This window comes from Saimiri boliviensis, chromosome 2, assembly GCF_048565385.1.
Source record: "Saimiri boliviensis isolate mSaiBol1 chromosome 2, mSaiBol1.pri, whole genome shotgun sequence".
Classification (NCBI taxonomy): Eukaryota; Metazoa; Chordata; class Mammalia; order Primates; family Cebidae; genus Saimiri; species Saimiri boliviensis.
In genome coordinates, this window is record NC_133450.1 from 191,698,082 (window position 1) to 191,711,325 (window position 13,244).

Here is a 13,244-nt window from a genome sequence, read left to right on the forward strand (position 1 = left end):
CCCTTGTTTTAAGAAACTGTAAATTGGAAAGAATTTTTAAAATGATCAACTGAAAAACTTTGAGGCTTTGATTTTCACCTGAATGCTTGGCCAATATTTCCAAGCATGTACTGAAAGGTTATGGTCTCCTGATGATGAATTTAGTGCATCTTGGTCAGGAAAGCCGATGAAGAGGAGTCTGTTCAGCCACAGCGCACTGATGTTTTGAGCGTTGGGAACAGGGGCCTGGTATTGCATCCTCACTCCTACCACATGCACAGGAGGGTTCTCCACAAAATGGATACCTTGCAATTATTGATCCATCAAGTTAGGATGGCTCCTAAGTGCAACTGTCTTTCCTCCAGAGACCTTGGGCAGATCTTGGATACTGCCTAGCAATTATGCCTCTACTTGTCGATTCCCCACTTATTGAATGAGGGGCCCTTGGGGGCAGGGATCACATGTTATTCCTCTCTATTCTTCATACACCCAGTGCAGGCCTTGTCAAGGAGTGAATGAATGTAGGAGTAAATCCATCACTGACAGATTTAAACCACAAAAATGTGCGTGCATGTGGCCCCAAGCAATTCTCAAGGTTGCTATTTAAGAATCCCTCAGGTTGCTATTTAATATGTGAATTACTGAGCTTTACCATAAGACCACAGAATTGGAAGTTACAAGGTGGGGCCAGGAAACCTGCATTTTAAAATGAAGCTCCCTGGGAGATTCTCATGCCTATAGAAGTTTAGGAATCGTTGCCCTAGATGAGCTCTGCTGAGCTGGGTTCCAAGCCCAGTCACTTTCAGAAACGGGATTCTCAGAATGCTCTGGGCTTTTGAGATTTAAATAGCCAATTCTAGCCTGAGTTTCCCAGTCACATAATTGACAAAAGAGGAAGATGGAGAAGGAGAAGCATCCTGAGACTTCTAAACCATGGAGGGGCAATCCCAGGGCTGAACATCAGAGACACTGATAGCCATCGGTGGGGCATAGGGACATGGAACCCCACTTCAGTGTGTTCCCTGAGGAAAGTCACTGGGAGCAGATCTTCTAAGAAGATAAAACAGAACTCGCCTTGAGTTAAGGTGGATTCCCAACCTAGGATACATGGAAGACATTTCTTCATCCACATGCCAAGTCGGAACCACAGGCCCAGCTCCCAGCCAGAGTGTGCATACTGAATCAACTGAAATTGAGTCATGAATATAATTAATTTAATGTGTTTAAAATGATTTCCCTTGTAGTAAACATGCTAAATGAGGGGGCACCCAGACTAAAATGTCTGCCTGAGAGTGGAAAAATGGACACTGTATGCACGTGCTGCATAATGAAAACCCTTCAGCAAATAAAAATGCTTTCATTTATTTCCACCTCCCATGTTCTTTTCCTTTCTAACTCTCCATTTATAGCTGAATTTGGCCTTCGGTAGCCTCCTTGGACCACAGAGACACTTTCTATTTTGTCAGAAGACATCCTTTTTTTCTATGACCAGAAGACAATTTTAATGAAACCTGTCTACAACCCAGTGACAAGCGCCTATTAACATGTGACGAAGGGGACAGGAGGAAGATAACAGAGTGCGGGACTGTTTCACTGTTACGGTCTTTCTCTGCTAAAGGGGCACCTGTACAAACAAAAGGGAGACGGTGTTGAGTGGGTGGAGGCAGGACTGTCCAGCTACCATCCCGGTTCTGCCAAACCATCTTGCTGTGTGGCTCTGAAGGAGTCATTTTTCCCTCTGTGGACCTCAGTCATCTACACCAGGAAAGCATTGAATTCCAGGATCTTTAAGATGATGTTCAGTTCTGGTATTCACTGAGTTCTAAGTCACAAGCTGGAGCAGACATACATAGGTGCCAAGGAATTTTGCATTAAAAAGAAACTCATCCTCAAGCTGTGGCGAACATGCCAGGCAGCCTATTTAATTGCTTATCAAGTAAGGATTATGTATTATTTGGCGTAGATGAAAGGGAGCATTTAGAAGTGGTTATAAATGATCTCCAACTAATTCTATCAGGCACCTAGGCAAAACGCAGAGTTCTAGGATTATGAAGGATGGCAAAATGCTTTCTAGATTCTGTAGCTCTCTATTCGTCCATTTCAACATTGGATACTTTGAATTCATTTTGAAACAGCCCTGCCACAGTGCTACCCATGGGACCCTGGGCAAATTCCACCCCTCTCTGAGTCTCAGTCATGAACTTGCAGGATGAGAAGAAAGGACTCTGGAGGTATTTTAATGGGTGTTCTGTCCAGCATTTCTGAGGGAGGGGTCTCAGGGGCTGCCGGAGTGGGGTGGGGGCTGAGCAGGCAGAGTTCAGGGCTCCTCCTCTGTTCAACTGAGAAGCTCTTCTTTAATCTGTTTTATATACCAGGCTCCACGTGAGATTTTATAACAAGGAGTTCTGGAAGTAAAAATAATTCTTTAAGCTACTGGTCTGAGGAAAGCTGTTAAAGTTTCCAGCCTGAATCTAGGCTGTGCTATAAAAATGGACTTCGCCAATACATTGTGGGAGTGAATTTCTCAGAGCCTTTAGTCTAGAATGGCTCTGCTCAGGGATTCTGGAAATTGTCTTCATTTAAGCAAACCTCAGTGCCTCCCCACTGTCCCCCAGCAGTGGTCTCAAACCCTGGCATGCATTAGAATCACCTACGGGGTTTGTTAAAACACCCCTAGAGATTCTGATTCAATGGGCCTGTGTGGGCCCTGGGAATGTGCATTTCTAACAAGCTCCCAGGTGATGCAGACTATACTTTGGGAATGATTGGCCTGGAAGATAAAGGCCAGTCTCCTTAGTATGTCCCTCCAGAACTGGACCCCAACTTCCCTTCCCAGCCTCCTCATCCACCTTCTCAGTGTTCCAGCCCAACTAACTGTCTTTCCCTCCCCCGTACATTTCTCCCTTGCCCACCATGCTCCCTCTGGCCAGCCCCGTCTGCATGTCAAACTCCTGCCCACAGTTCAAGGCACGGGTCAAATGCTACCTCTTCCAAAAAACCTACCCTGACTTTTTCACTAAAGGTCACAGAAATCCCTCTGGGCTCCGGCTTGGGCTCAAATAGTTTCTCTTACAGTGCCAAGCCCTTTTAACCTCTCAATATTTTTTCTAGGTCTTGCCCCTGCATTGGAGTCACAGGCTCTAGGACAGGGAGCCCATCTTACCTTGGCGTCCACGCCATTATTCACACCTTCAGCACCTGCATGGGTTCTGACTCCCCAGAACAACAATACAAGCCTCAGCATAGGAATGCATGAATATGCACATTCAAGAAATGCCCCAGCCAGCTCAGCTTATCTACTCTTAATTCCCCAAGACAGACGGACTCTACTCTGAATATTTAAATTAGAACACAGGACAGCACATTAGCCCACTCAACCTATTCTTCAGATGAATTTTCCATATTTTCTGGAGCAGAGGCAGTGATGAATACATCATGAGACATAAATAACTACCACTTTGGTCCATTACCGGAAGGTCACTACCTTCTGCAGCAATTAAGAGCTAGACCCAAATTCAAATCCTATTTGACCCTGATTAGCTGTAGTACTTGAATACTCTTGAGTTCCAGTTTCCTCATTGTTCATGGGGATAATAAGAGCACCGACTTCCTATGGATGGCATAAGGACACAACGTGATCATTATTAACAGTAACAATAGCATTTATTGAGTGTCTGCTATGTGCCTAACACTAGCATACATTATTGAGTCTAACTACATCATGTACTTGGCACAATGTCTGGCATATAATATGCAATCAAGAAGTATTAGCCATATTATCATTGCTTATTTTCCCAACTTCCATGCAAGATTTATATTATTATCACCATTTCCCAGATGAGAAACTTGAGGCTAGAGTAAATAGCTTGCTCGACAATTATTAACAAGTTGTATTGCATAATGTGTAATCTTTATAACTAGCTTGAGAGGTAGCTTATGATTTCCATTGTGTGAATGAAAACTGTAGTTCAAAAAAGGCAACTTGTAAATGAAGGCCCTGTATTTGAACCTGATTTTGGGTCCAGAGCTTCTTCTGGCCCATCCCTCCCCACCATCTGGTAAACTGCACCTGCCCTGTGTGCACAGTTAAGTTAACTCTCTATGCCCTTTCTCTTTTTTCTGAGACAGAGTTTCACTCTTGTTGCCCAGGCTGGAGCGCAATGGTGCAATTTTGGCTCACCACAACCTCCGCCTCCTGAGTTCAAGCAATTCTGCCTCAGCCTCCTGAGTAGCTGAGATTACAGGCATGCACCACCATGCCTGGCTAATCTTGAATTTTTAGTGGAGATGGGGTTTCTCCATGTTGGTCAGGCTGGTCTCAAACTCCTGACCTCAGGTGATCTGCCCACCTTGGCCTTCCAAAGTGCTGGGATTACAGGCATGAACCACTCTATGCCCTTCCTTATCCATGAGTCATAGAGAAGCATTTTTCCAGTGTGTCCAAGAGCACACACTGCCCCTGCCCCTTGTCTGAACAGCCCTGCAATCCTATGGCCTGCAATTAATTATTGCAATGATCAGAGAGAACAGATCGCATAACAGAAAGCCTGTAGCAGACTCTCTTTTGCTTGCATGTCTACAAGGAACACAAAGGAAAACAGCCCAGAGGTGTGGGACTGACCGTGACCCCGAAGAAGTTGGTCTCGTTCATGGCATTGAGGATGATCCTGCCCAGCGTGTGGTCTGTGTAGTTGAAGTCCTGGATCCGCTGGTGCCGGCTGCTGGCATGCAGTGTTTCCATGGCCCTCTGCAGCGTCTTGGCAATGACCCAGATGCCATCATAGGCGTACCCGTGGAACTTGCTGGGTCCCACGCCTGACCGCTTGTTGTTGTACTCTTTCTCATACTGCTGTGGAGTCTGGAAAAACAGGGGAATAGGGGGAATCCCAAGTTATACTGGCAGGGACATCAGGTGCCTGATGCTGAGAAGAGCTGCCACTCTTCCATGCCCACAGGGTGCCAGGTACAGTGCGAGACTCTGTATGTGCATCATCTCATTTAACCCTCACAACAACCTCATAAGGTGGGCACTGTTACTGTCCCCATTTTACAGATGAAGAAACCGTTTTGTGGGGTCAACCTGCTTAGGGCCACACAGCTAGTGAGTGACAAGACTGAGATTTGAACCCTGTTTGTTGACAAGACTAGAGAGAGGGGCTGATACACCCTAACCAGGCCTCTCCCTCTATACGTGCAGGGCCTGGGGTGAGGCAGAGGCCCACATCCCGTATGTCTGAATATTAAAGTTATAGAAAAGTGAACAAACTGTTCAAAAACGATTCTCTATCTCCTCATCATAATAACTACACCTTTCTAATGATCTGGAAGGCCAGGCTGGAATTCAGAATTCTGGAACTTCTCTAAGCTTCAGGCCTAACACGGCTGCACAGAGGGCGTTGACCGTGTACTTCAAAGCCCACCCCTCCCCTTCCCACCCTACCCCACTCCATCTGGCAGCCCAGCTAGCCTCAGTCCACACCTCCTTCCCCTTCCAGCATCAGTAGCTCCCTGTATCCCAAAAGGCACAGTGTACCCTCAAGAACTGGGGGAAGAGGCTCCCTGGGCCCTGGAAACAGCTACAGCTTATGGGCAGAGAATTCAGGGCACGGTCTGGAAGCTGGAAGAAGTGCAGGTCTGAGCGGGCCGTGTCTGTGGCCTTGCAGATTCTGAGTGCCGAGCGGCCTGAACGAGGCCCTCTCAGAGAGCAGGATGCAGGGCAGGGCCCAGTGCTCAGATGTCAGGTAGCTTCCGTCCCTCCTGCTATTTCTTCTACCTTCCATAATACAACAGTCTGAATAGGCCAGCATTGAAAAAAACATTTTTTTTCTCCCATTGAGTTGAATTTTATAAAAGCATTTCATTGGTGATATTAACATTTTGATTGTAGCCACAAAGTAACGAAACTGCCTTTTTACTCTAGTCCTTGGAACTTGCACTTCCAGATGAATGCCACCCCGGGGGACCCATTACCCTCAGCTCCTTCATGGGCCTTTTTCAAAGCACTTCTGAACTCCTCTGCCAGAAATGTCACCAGGACCCATGGCTTGGTCTTTGGAAAAACCTTCCTTGGGGAAAAATCACACCCAGGACCACTGACTGACCATTGTCAGTTTATACTGAGGAGGGCCCCTTAGGAACAGTCACAGACACTCAAGTCAGTCTACAGCCTGAGGCACAGAGAGGTCCAGAGACGTGGCCAAGGTTACACAGCGTGTGTGTGTGTGCGTGCGCGCGCGCGCAGCCAGACTAGCCTCCCATTCCATCTTGGCTACTTCTTTCCTCTTTGATTTCTAAAGTCCTAACTGCTTTTTGAAAACCACCAGACGTTGTTTGGGCCACATCTAGTGTTTTTGAGGAAGGTGGTGGAGTTGGGCCATCAAAGGCTGTGTCTTCCGTGGCTGGAGCCCCCTGGGGCCAAGAAGCCGAGTCTCCTGTGGGGTCACCCACACAGATGCCTGGGGGTGACTGCCAGGTGCTTCCGGCTGTGGACCCTGCAGGTGACAAATTCTGCGTGACCAAATGTGAATGAGTCCTGGCCATGAGTGTGCCTCCTCCTCTTTTGTTTCAGGATCCTCCTGGAAGGCTCAGGTTTGAACTGTTTACAGCTTTCCTCGGAAATGCATCCTCTCTAGCTACCACCACTCTGCTCATCACTCAAGATACAGAGCGGGCAGAGACTCCCTCCAAATCCCAGGTTCCTCAAAGAGATGCACTTCTAGCCCAGTTCAGCTCCCTGAGTTCGTCCTGTTACTCGCATTCCTCCACCCGCCCACACTCCCCTCCGGCTGGCTCTTGAAGCTCATAGTCATCCCTGCCACTTTCACTCCGTCGGGAGAAGGAGGAAACAGTCCACTATGAGGCTCTCTCTCCTTAAACCTTTTGGGTTCCTTGATCATATCAAGTTGGCTTGCACCTCAGGGCTTTGCACAAGCTGTTTCTCTGCCACAAAACTCCTTGCCCAGCTCTTGGCATGATATTCTCAGCATTCAAATGTCAGCACCTGTCACTTCCCAGGGATGGCTTCCTTGACCCACCCATTCTAAAAACTCCTAGCCTGAGGCCTGAGGCTAGGGGTTTTTATCTTCTTTACTGACTTGTCACTCCCTGCATTTTTCCTCCTTAAGTGTTTACTTGCTTATGGTCTGTTGTTTCATTCCTCCCACCCCACCCAACTAGAATTAAGCTCCTCGAGATCAGGGATGTGATTTGTCTTGATCACTGAAGTACAACCAGAATCTCAAACAATATCTGTGTAGGGCCTTTCTAGGCCTCAGTTTCTCTGTCTGTAAAACAAAGGAGCACACCTATTCACACATTGTGGGGCAAAATTGTTCTTCCCAAATATAGAAAGTTGTAATCCTACTGTGTATGAAAGTATCCATTTCCCTGCATCCTTGACAATAGGTATTTTAACTTTTAACATAATTGTCAGTTTAAGAAAAATGTATATATTTGTTAAGAAAAAAGTATTCTTTTAATCTTAATTTGCATTTCTCTGGTTAATGATTGGAATGAGATTATTTTAAGTATTAATCAGCAATCTTAATTTTTTATGTGAAATTTCCTAATTATTTTAGGTGAATTTCCTATACCATATTGCTGTGGTGATGGTCACATCATTTAATGTTTTGTTTCATTGTCTCCTTGTTATTTTTCCATCTTTTACTACTTGGCTATATTTTCTTTGAGTTTTTAAATGTGATTTGTGCCTGTATCTGGTTGTTAACTTCTGATCATTTTAAAAGGATTTAAACATGACTTGGATGCATGTTTCTCTAATGAGCTGTGTTAAGCATCACAGAAATAGGGCCCCTTTGACTTCTCCTCTCTTGCATTTTGCTCCTACAAGCTTTCTCTGATGCACGCCATGGCATTCAAGGGTTGGTGGTGTCCATTTTTTAATTCCATTTGTTCAACCTAATAATTACATTCAGGTGACCTTTCTATGCCACCTCCCTGACCAGAACACGACACTGGAGAAGCCTTCAAAGTTTCTCTGATCCTTTAAAAGTGGGAGGTCTAGACTTGAGGTAAAGAGTCCCAGTGTGGTCTCACTGGGTGGTAACTAAGCATAATTTTTTTTGTTGTTGTTAATTTTTTTGAGACAGAGTTTCACTCTGTCACCCAGGCTGGAGTGCAATAGTGTGATCTTGGCTCACTGCAACCTCTGCCTCCCAGGTTCAAGCAATTCTCCTGCCTCAGCCTCCCCAGTAGCTGGGACTACAGGCACCCACCACCACATCCAGCTAATTTTTTTATATTTTTAGTAGAGACAGGGTTTCACCATATTGGCCAGGCTGGTCTCGAACTTAATTTAAAATTTCCTTGATACAGTCTTGTTTTGCTGGACAGTAAGGGGATCAAGATCATATTGTCTATTGAATTTGGCCTTGAGGTCAACAAAAGCCCCTATAGAAACTTTACATATGCCACTTGTAAATTCATCTATTCTATCTCAAAAGACTGTCTTCCCCGGGTTCAAGGATCAGGACAAGGGCCAAGAACACTGGAAATATGGCTCTTTACCAGATTTCTGTGGGCAGAGTCCTTCAAATGGGACCCAGGTGCAGCTAAACCCTGAAAATGACCTCAATTCTCACTGCCTTTGCAAGCACCATGTTGAAGAAGTCCTTGCTGCCACATGATATCTCAGGCCATTCATCACTGTTCCCAGGCAATGCCAGCACCAACTCCCTTGGGCAAGACAATGACAGCAGGAAGAAACACACTCACAATTGTTGGAGAAAACGTAATAGTTGTTCTTAAAGCAGGCCTCCAATTATTCAGGGCAGAAGCATTTCTTCCACTGTGAAGCTGACACCGAATGCTGATTATTGACTATCCTCTGAGGTCAAATTTATCATGAGATGCTAAAAGTTTCTGAGAAAATAACTTATGTAGATAGTCCTACTTACTGACAAGTTGGTCTCCAGCATATTTCCTAAAGGTATTTGTTGGAACTTGGAACATATTTTCCCACAGACACTATGCTATAAATAGTGGTTAGATTCCCAGGCTAGCCCACACAAGCCTGCTAACCTACAATGTGACTAAACTTTATGAGTCTGTCATTCCAACAGAAACAAGTTGAGTCCTGCTTTCTGGGAGAGGGGAGCCTCATGGACAGAAGAGAGGGCAGGAGAAGGACACATTCTCTTCCACATCTGCAACTGCTTCCCACAGAAGCGAAACTGGCAGACTTTTTTGCAGGCATCCCTGTAGGAGGTTCGAATCACAGTGTCTCATCTGGAAGTACACGACGGGATATTTGGTTTGCTGCTTCCTATGCTGCAGTTTGTAGATCACTTGGGAAACTTGTTAAAAATGCAGGTGCCAGGACCGGGCTTGGTGGCTCACACCTGCAATCCTAGCACTTTGAGAGGCCAAGGCAGGTGGATCACCTGAGGTCAGGAGTTCAAGACCAGCCTGGCCAACATGGCAAAACCCCATCTCTACTAAAAATACAAAAAAATTAGCTGGGCATCGTGGCAGGTATCTGTAATCCCAGCTACTAGGGAGGCTGAGGCACGAGAATCGCTTGAACCTGGGAGGCAGAGGTTGCAGTGAGCCGAGATCACACCATTGCACTCCAACCTGGGTGACAGGGTGAGACACTGTCTCAAAATAATAATAATAATAATAACAACAACAACAACAACAACAACAACAAAAAGCAAATGCCAGGGCTGAATTTTGGTTCTGTATGTCAGTGAGTAAGTTAAGTTAGGCATTTATATTTTTAAAAACCGTCTCAGATTTCAAGCATACAAAAATTGGTAACCATTGAAGTCCCTCCTGCAATCTGATTATTGGATCTTCTCAATAGCAACTTCCAGTTGGTTGTTGAGTTTCTTCTTACACCCTTTCCAGTGTTGGGAAGCTCGCTATACCTCTCAGGCAGAACTTGCCACTTAAGGAATGCCTGATGTCAAGGAAACTGTTTTTCCAGATGCAGAGTTTGCACCTCTCTCCCTGCAACTTGTATTCACCATACTACATGTTCCTGGAGCCACAATACACACGTCTGCTCCTTCTAATACACAATAGCCCCCAGACAGTCAAAGACAGGGAGATGCCTCCCCTTTTCTAATCTGGCATTCTCCTCAAGTGAAATAATCTCAGTTCAGACTCTATGATGAAATAGCTCACATCAGACCAAAGCTCCCATCAAGAACTGATAGGAAAAAGAAAAGCAGAGTAAAACATTAAAATAGCTATTCAAAGACATCAGAAAACAACCAGGACAGCTAGGACTGAGAATCCCACATTCTGGAGAGAAGAGAAATGCTTTGAGATGGGCTCCACATTCTTTGCTGTTTTCCTTTTGAGGCATTTTCTGATTTGTAAATAAGAAGGCTAGTCACAGAAACAGAAAGCATTGGATCAGAGCTTTCTGCAGTCCCTCAGGGATGGGAAGCCAAAAACTGTAGTTCTGGGCTACCAAGGTAGCAAGACTTGCATGGCCAGGGTGCAGGAGTAAAGAGAAGCATAAAAACGTGAGCCTAGTATTAAGACTGGCATTTTTACTTAAAATATTTGCTAATTAAGCTGCAAAAAGCAAGGGGCTGAGAAGTCAAGCAAAAGAGCCAAGAAAACGAACACAACTATTTGGAGTTTCATAGTATTGGGAAAATAAAAATTGGAGTCCAGGGTCAGTAAATAGCCCAGGATTTCAGTTGAGAACACTGAAGGATCAAACACTAGGAATCAGGGCAAACCAAAATACACTGGGCCTTACAAAAACTAAAACGAAACCTGGAATCACCTCAGTTCTTCACTGGCTTAAGGCAATTTGCCACCACAATAACTACTTGCTTGAAGAGGAATACGTTTTCCCTGTAGAAAGATATCACTATCCATAGCCTCTACAATTTTTCATATACAATGCATTTAGTGAAAATTTACTAGGTACACCAGGAGATAGGACCAGATAATTTTTTAAAAAAGAAAAGCAAGGAAGGAAAAGAAGAGAAAAATACATGTAATGGAAACAAATTCACAGGTGATCCAAAGCTTAACATTATTAGACATGGACTTTAAAATAGCAAGGTTAGCCAGGCACGGTGGCTCACGCCTGTAATCTCAGCACTTTGGGAGGCTGAGGTGGGCAGATCACCTGCGGTCAGGAGTTCAAGACCAGCCTGGCCAACACGGTGAAACCCCGTTTCTACTAAAAAGTACAAAAATTAGCCAGATGTGGTGGCAGGCACCTGTAATTCCAGTTACTTGAGAGGCTCAGGAAAGAGAATTGCTTGAACCTCGGAGGCAGAGGCTGCAGTGAGCCAAGATCATACCACTGCACTCCATCCTGGATAACAGAGTGAGATTCCATCTCAAAAATAAAATAAAAAGCAAGGTTTATAGGTTCAACAAAATTGATTAAAAGATGCAGAATATCATCAGAGAACTAAATGCTATGAAAGAAAGAGTAACAAAAAAATTCAAAAATACAACAATTGAAATAAAAAATTCAATAGATAGGTGAAGCAACATATTAGACACAGCAGAAAGTAGATTAGTGAACTGAATACAGGTTTGTATTCAGACTGAAGCATAGGGAGAAAGAAGTTTGGAAAATAAGAAATGAACACAAGAGACACACAGAATAAATTGAAAAAGTACAATATAAGTATAATTGTATCATGAAAGTGAGAAAAGAGAGACTACAAGCAGCAATATTTCAAAGGATACTATTCTGTTTTCCCCAACACACATCAATTCATGGATACATGAAATCCAATGGAGCTCTATAAACACCATGCAAGATGAACACAAAGGAAAGCTCACATCAGCACAGTGTAGTAAAACTGCCAAAGACCACATCAGAAACAAAATCTTAAAAGTAACTAGAGAGAAAAAGAGACGCATTAACTTCAAAAGAGCAGTAACAAGTCAGACAGCTGACTTAATAGAAACAATGGAAGTGAGAAACAATGGAATGACACCTTACGTACTAAAAGAAGCTAACAGGTCATCTAAAATCCTCTAGCTAGCTAATACATCTCTCAACATTAAAGGTAAAATATATTTTGGACAGCCAGAAACTTAGCAGATTTGTTTCCAGAAAAGCCAAAAAAGAAAGACCAAGGAGAAGTTCCTCTGGCAGAAAAATAATAGTAATAATAAGCAGAAAAACAGAAATGTGGGAAAGAAAAAGTAATAGGAAGTGTAAATGTGTTAGTAGATCTAAATGAAAAATGACATCAGTGCCAAGAACATCCTTCTTGGATGAGATTTTCTTAATCTTAAAGAAGCACAAAGATTAAGGATTTATACTACAAGTTATCAAGTTATATTTCAGTAATTAAAACAGAGTGATATTGATTAAAAGATAGTTAAGTAGAACAAAGGAAGATAAGTGAAAGTTCAAAAGCTTGCATATAGACACTATATGCCATTATTTAACTTATGACAAAGGTGACACTGTAGCATGAGTGGTGGGATGGGGGGTTATGGCCTTTTCAATAAATAGTCTTGAACCAATGGATTATTCATAAAAACGAATATCTTATTTCAGACCATATGTAAAATCAATGTCAAGTAGATTCTATATCTAACTGTGAAAGATACAACAAAACTTCTAAATGATGAGATAGGAAAATATCTTCATCACTGTGGGTGGGAATATTAGACCATTCCTGCATTGATATAAATAAATACCCAAGACTGCATAATTTATAAAGAAAAGAGGCTTAATTGGCTCATGATTCTGCAGGTGCAGAATCAAAAAGCATGGTGCTGGCATCTGCTTCCAGTGAGGGCCTTGGGAAGCTTTCAATCATGGCAGAAGGCAAAGGGGCACTAGGTGTGGCATATAGCAAAAGTGGAGCAAGATAACAAGGGGGAAGGTACCACATACTTTTAATAGCCAGATCTCACATGAACTCAGAGTGAGAATGCACTTGCTACCAAAAGGATGGTGCTAAACCATTCATGGGGGAAACACTCCCATGATCCAATCACTTATCACCAGGCCCCACCTCCAACACTGGGAATTACATTTCAACATGAGATTTGGAGGGGACAAACATCCAAATCAAATCACCAAGACAGAGTGATAGTTTGAGAAAAAAACAAAATAACCAAACCAAATACTGCTTCTGTCTAGTCTCTCTTTCCTCATTTTCCAGGACACAATTATACATTTAATGCACTTTTTCAACATATCCCTTGTGCCTCTTATGTTCATTTCTTATTTTTCAACCCTTTTCCCCCCTCCCTATCCTTAAAATGCCTAAACAAGGCAGAAATATACTAATCACAAA

General features: G+C 43.6%; 1 protein-coding gene across 1 annotated transcript in view; it reads right to left on the reverse strand.

Annotated features, from left to right (window-relative positions):
* Window positions 1-13,244, reverse strand: part of GABBR2 (gamma-aminobutyric acid type B receptor subunit 2) — a 426,862-nt gene that overhangs the window by 165,058 nt on the left and 248,560 nt on the right. The window contains exon 7 of the mRNA XM_039475217.2: window positions 4,601-4,837. Coding sequence (XP_039331151.1) covers window positions 4,601-4,837 — 237 coding nt within the window. The remainder of the gene's footprint in view (window positions 1-4,600; window positions 4,838-13,244) is intronic.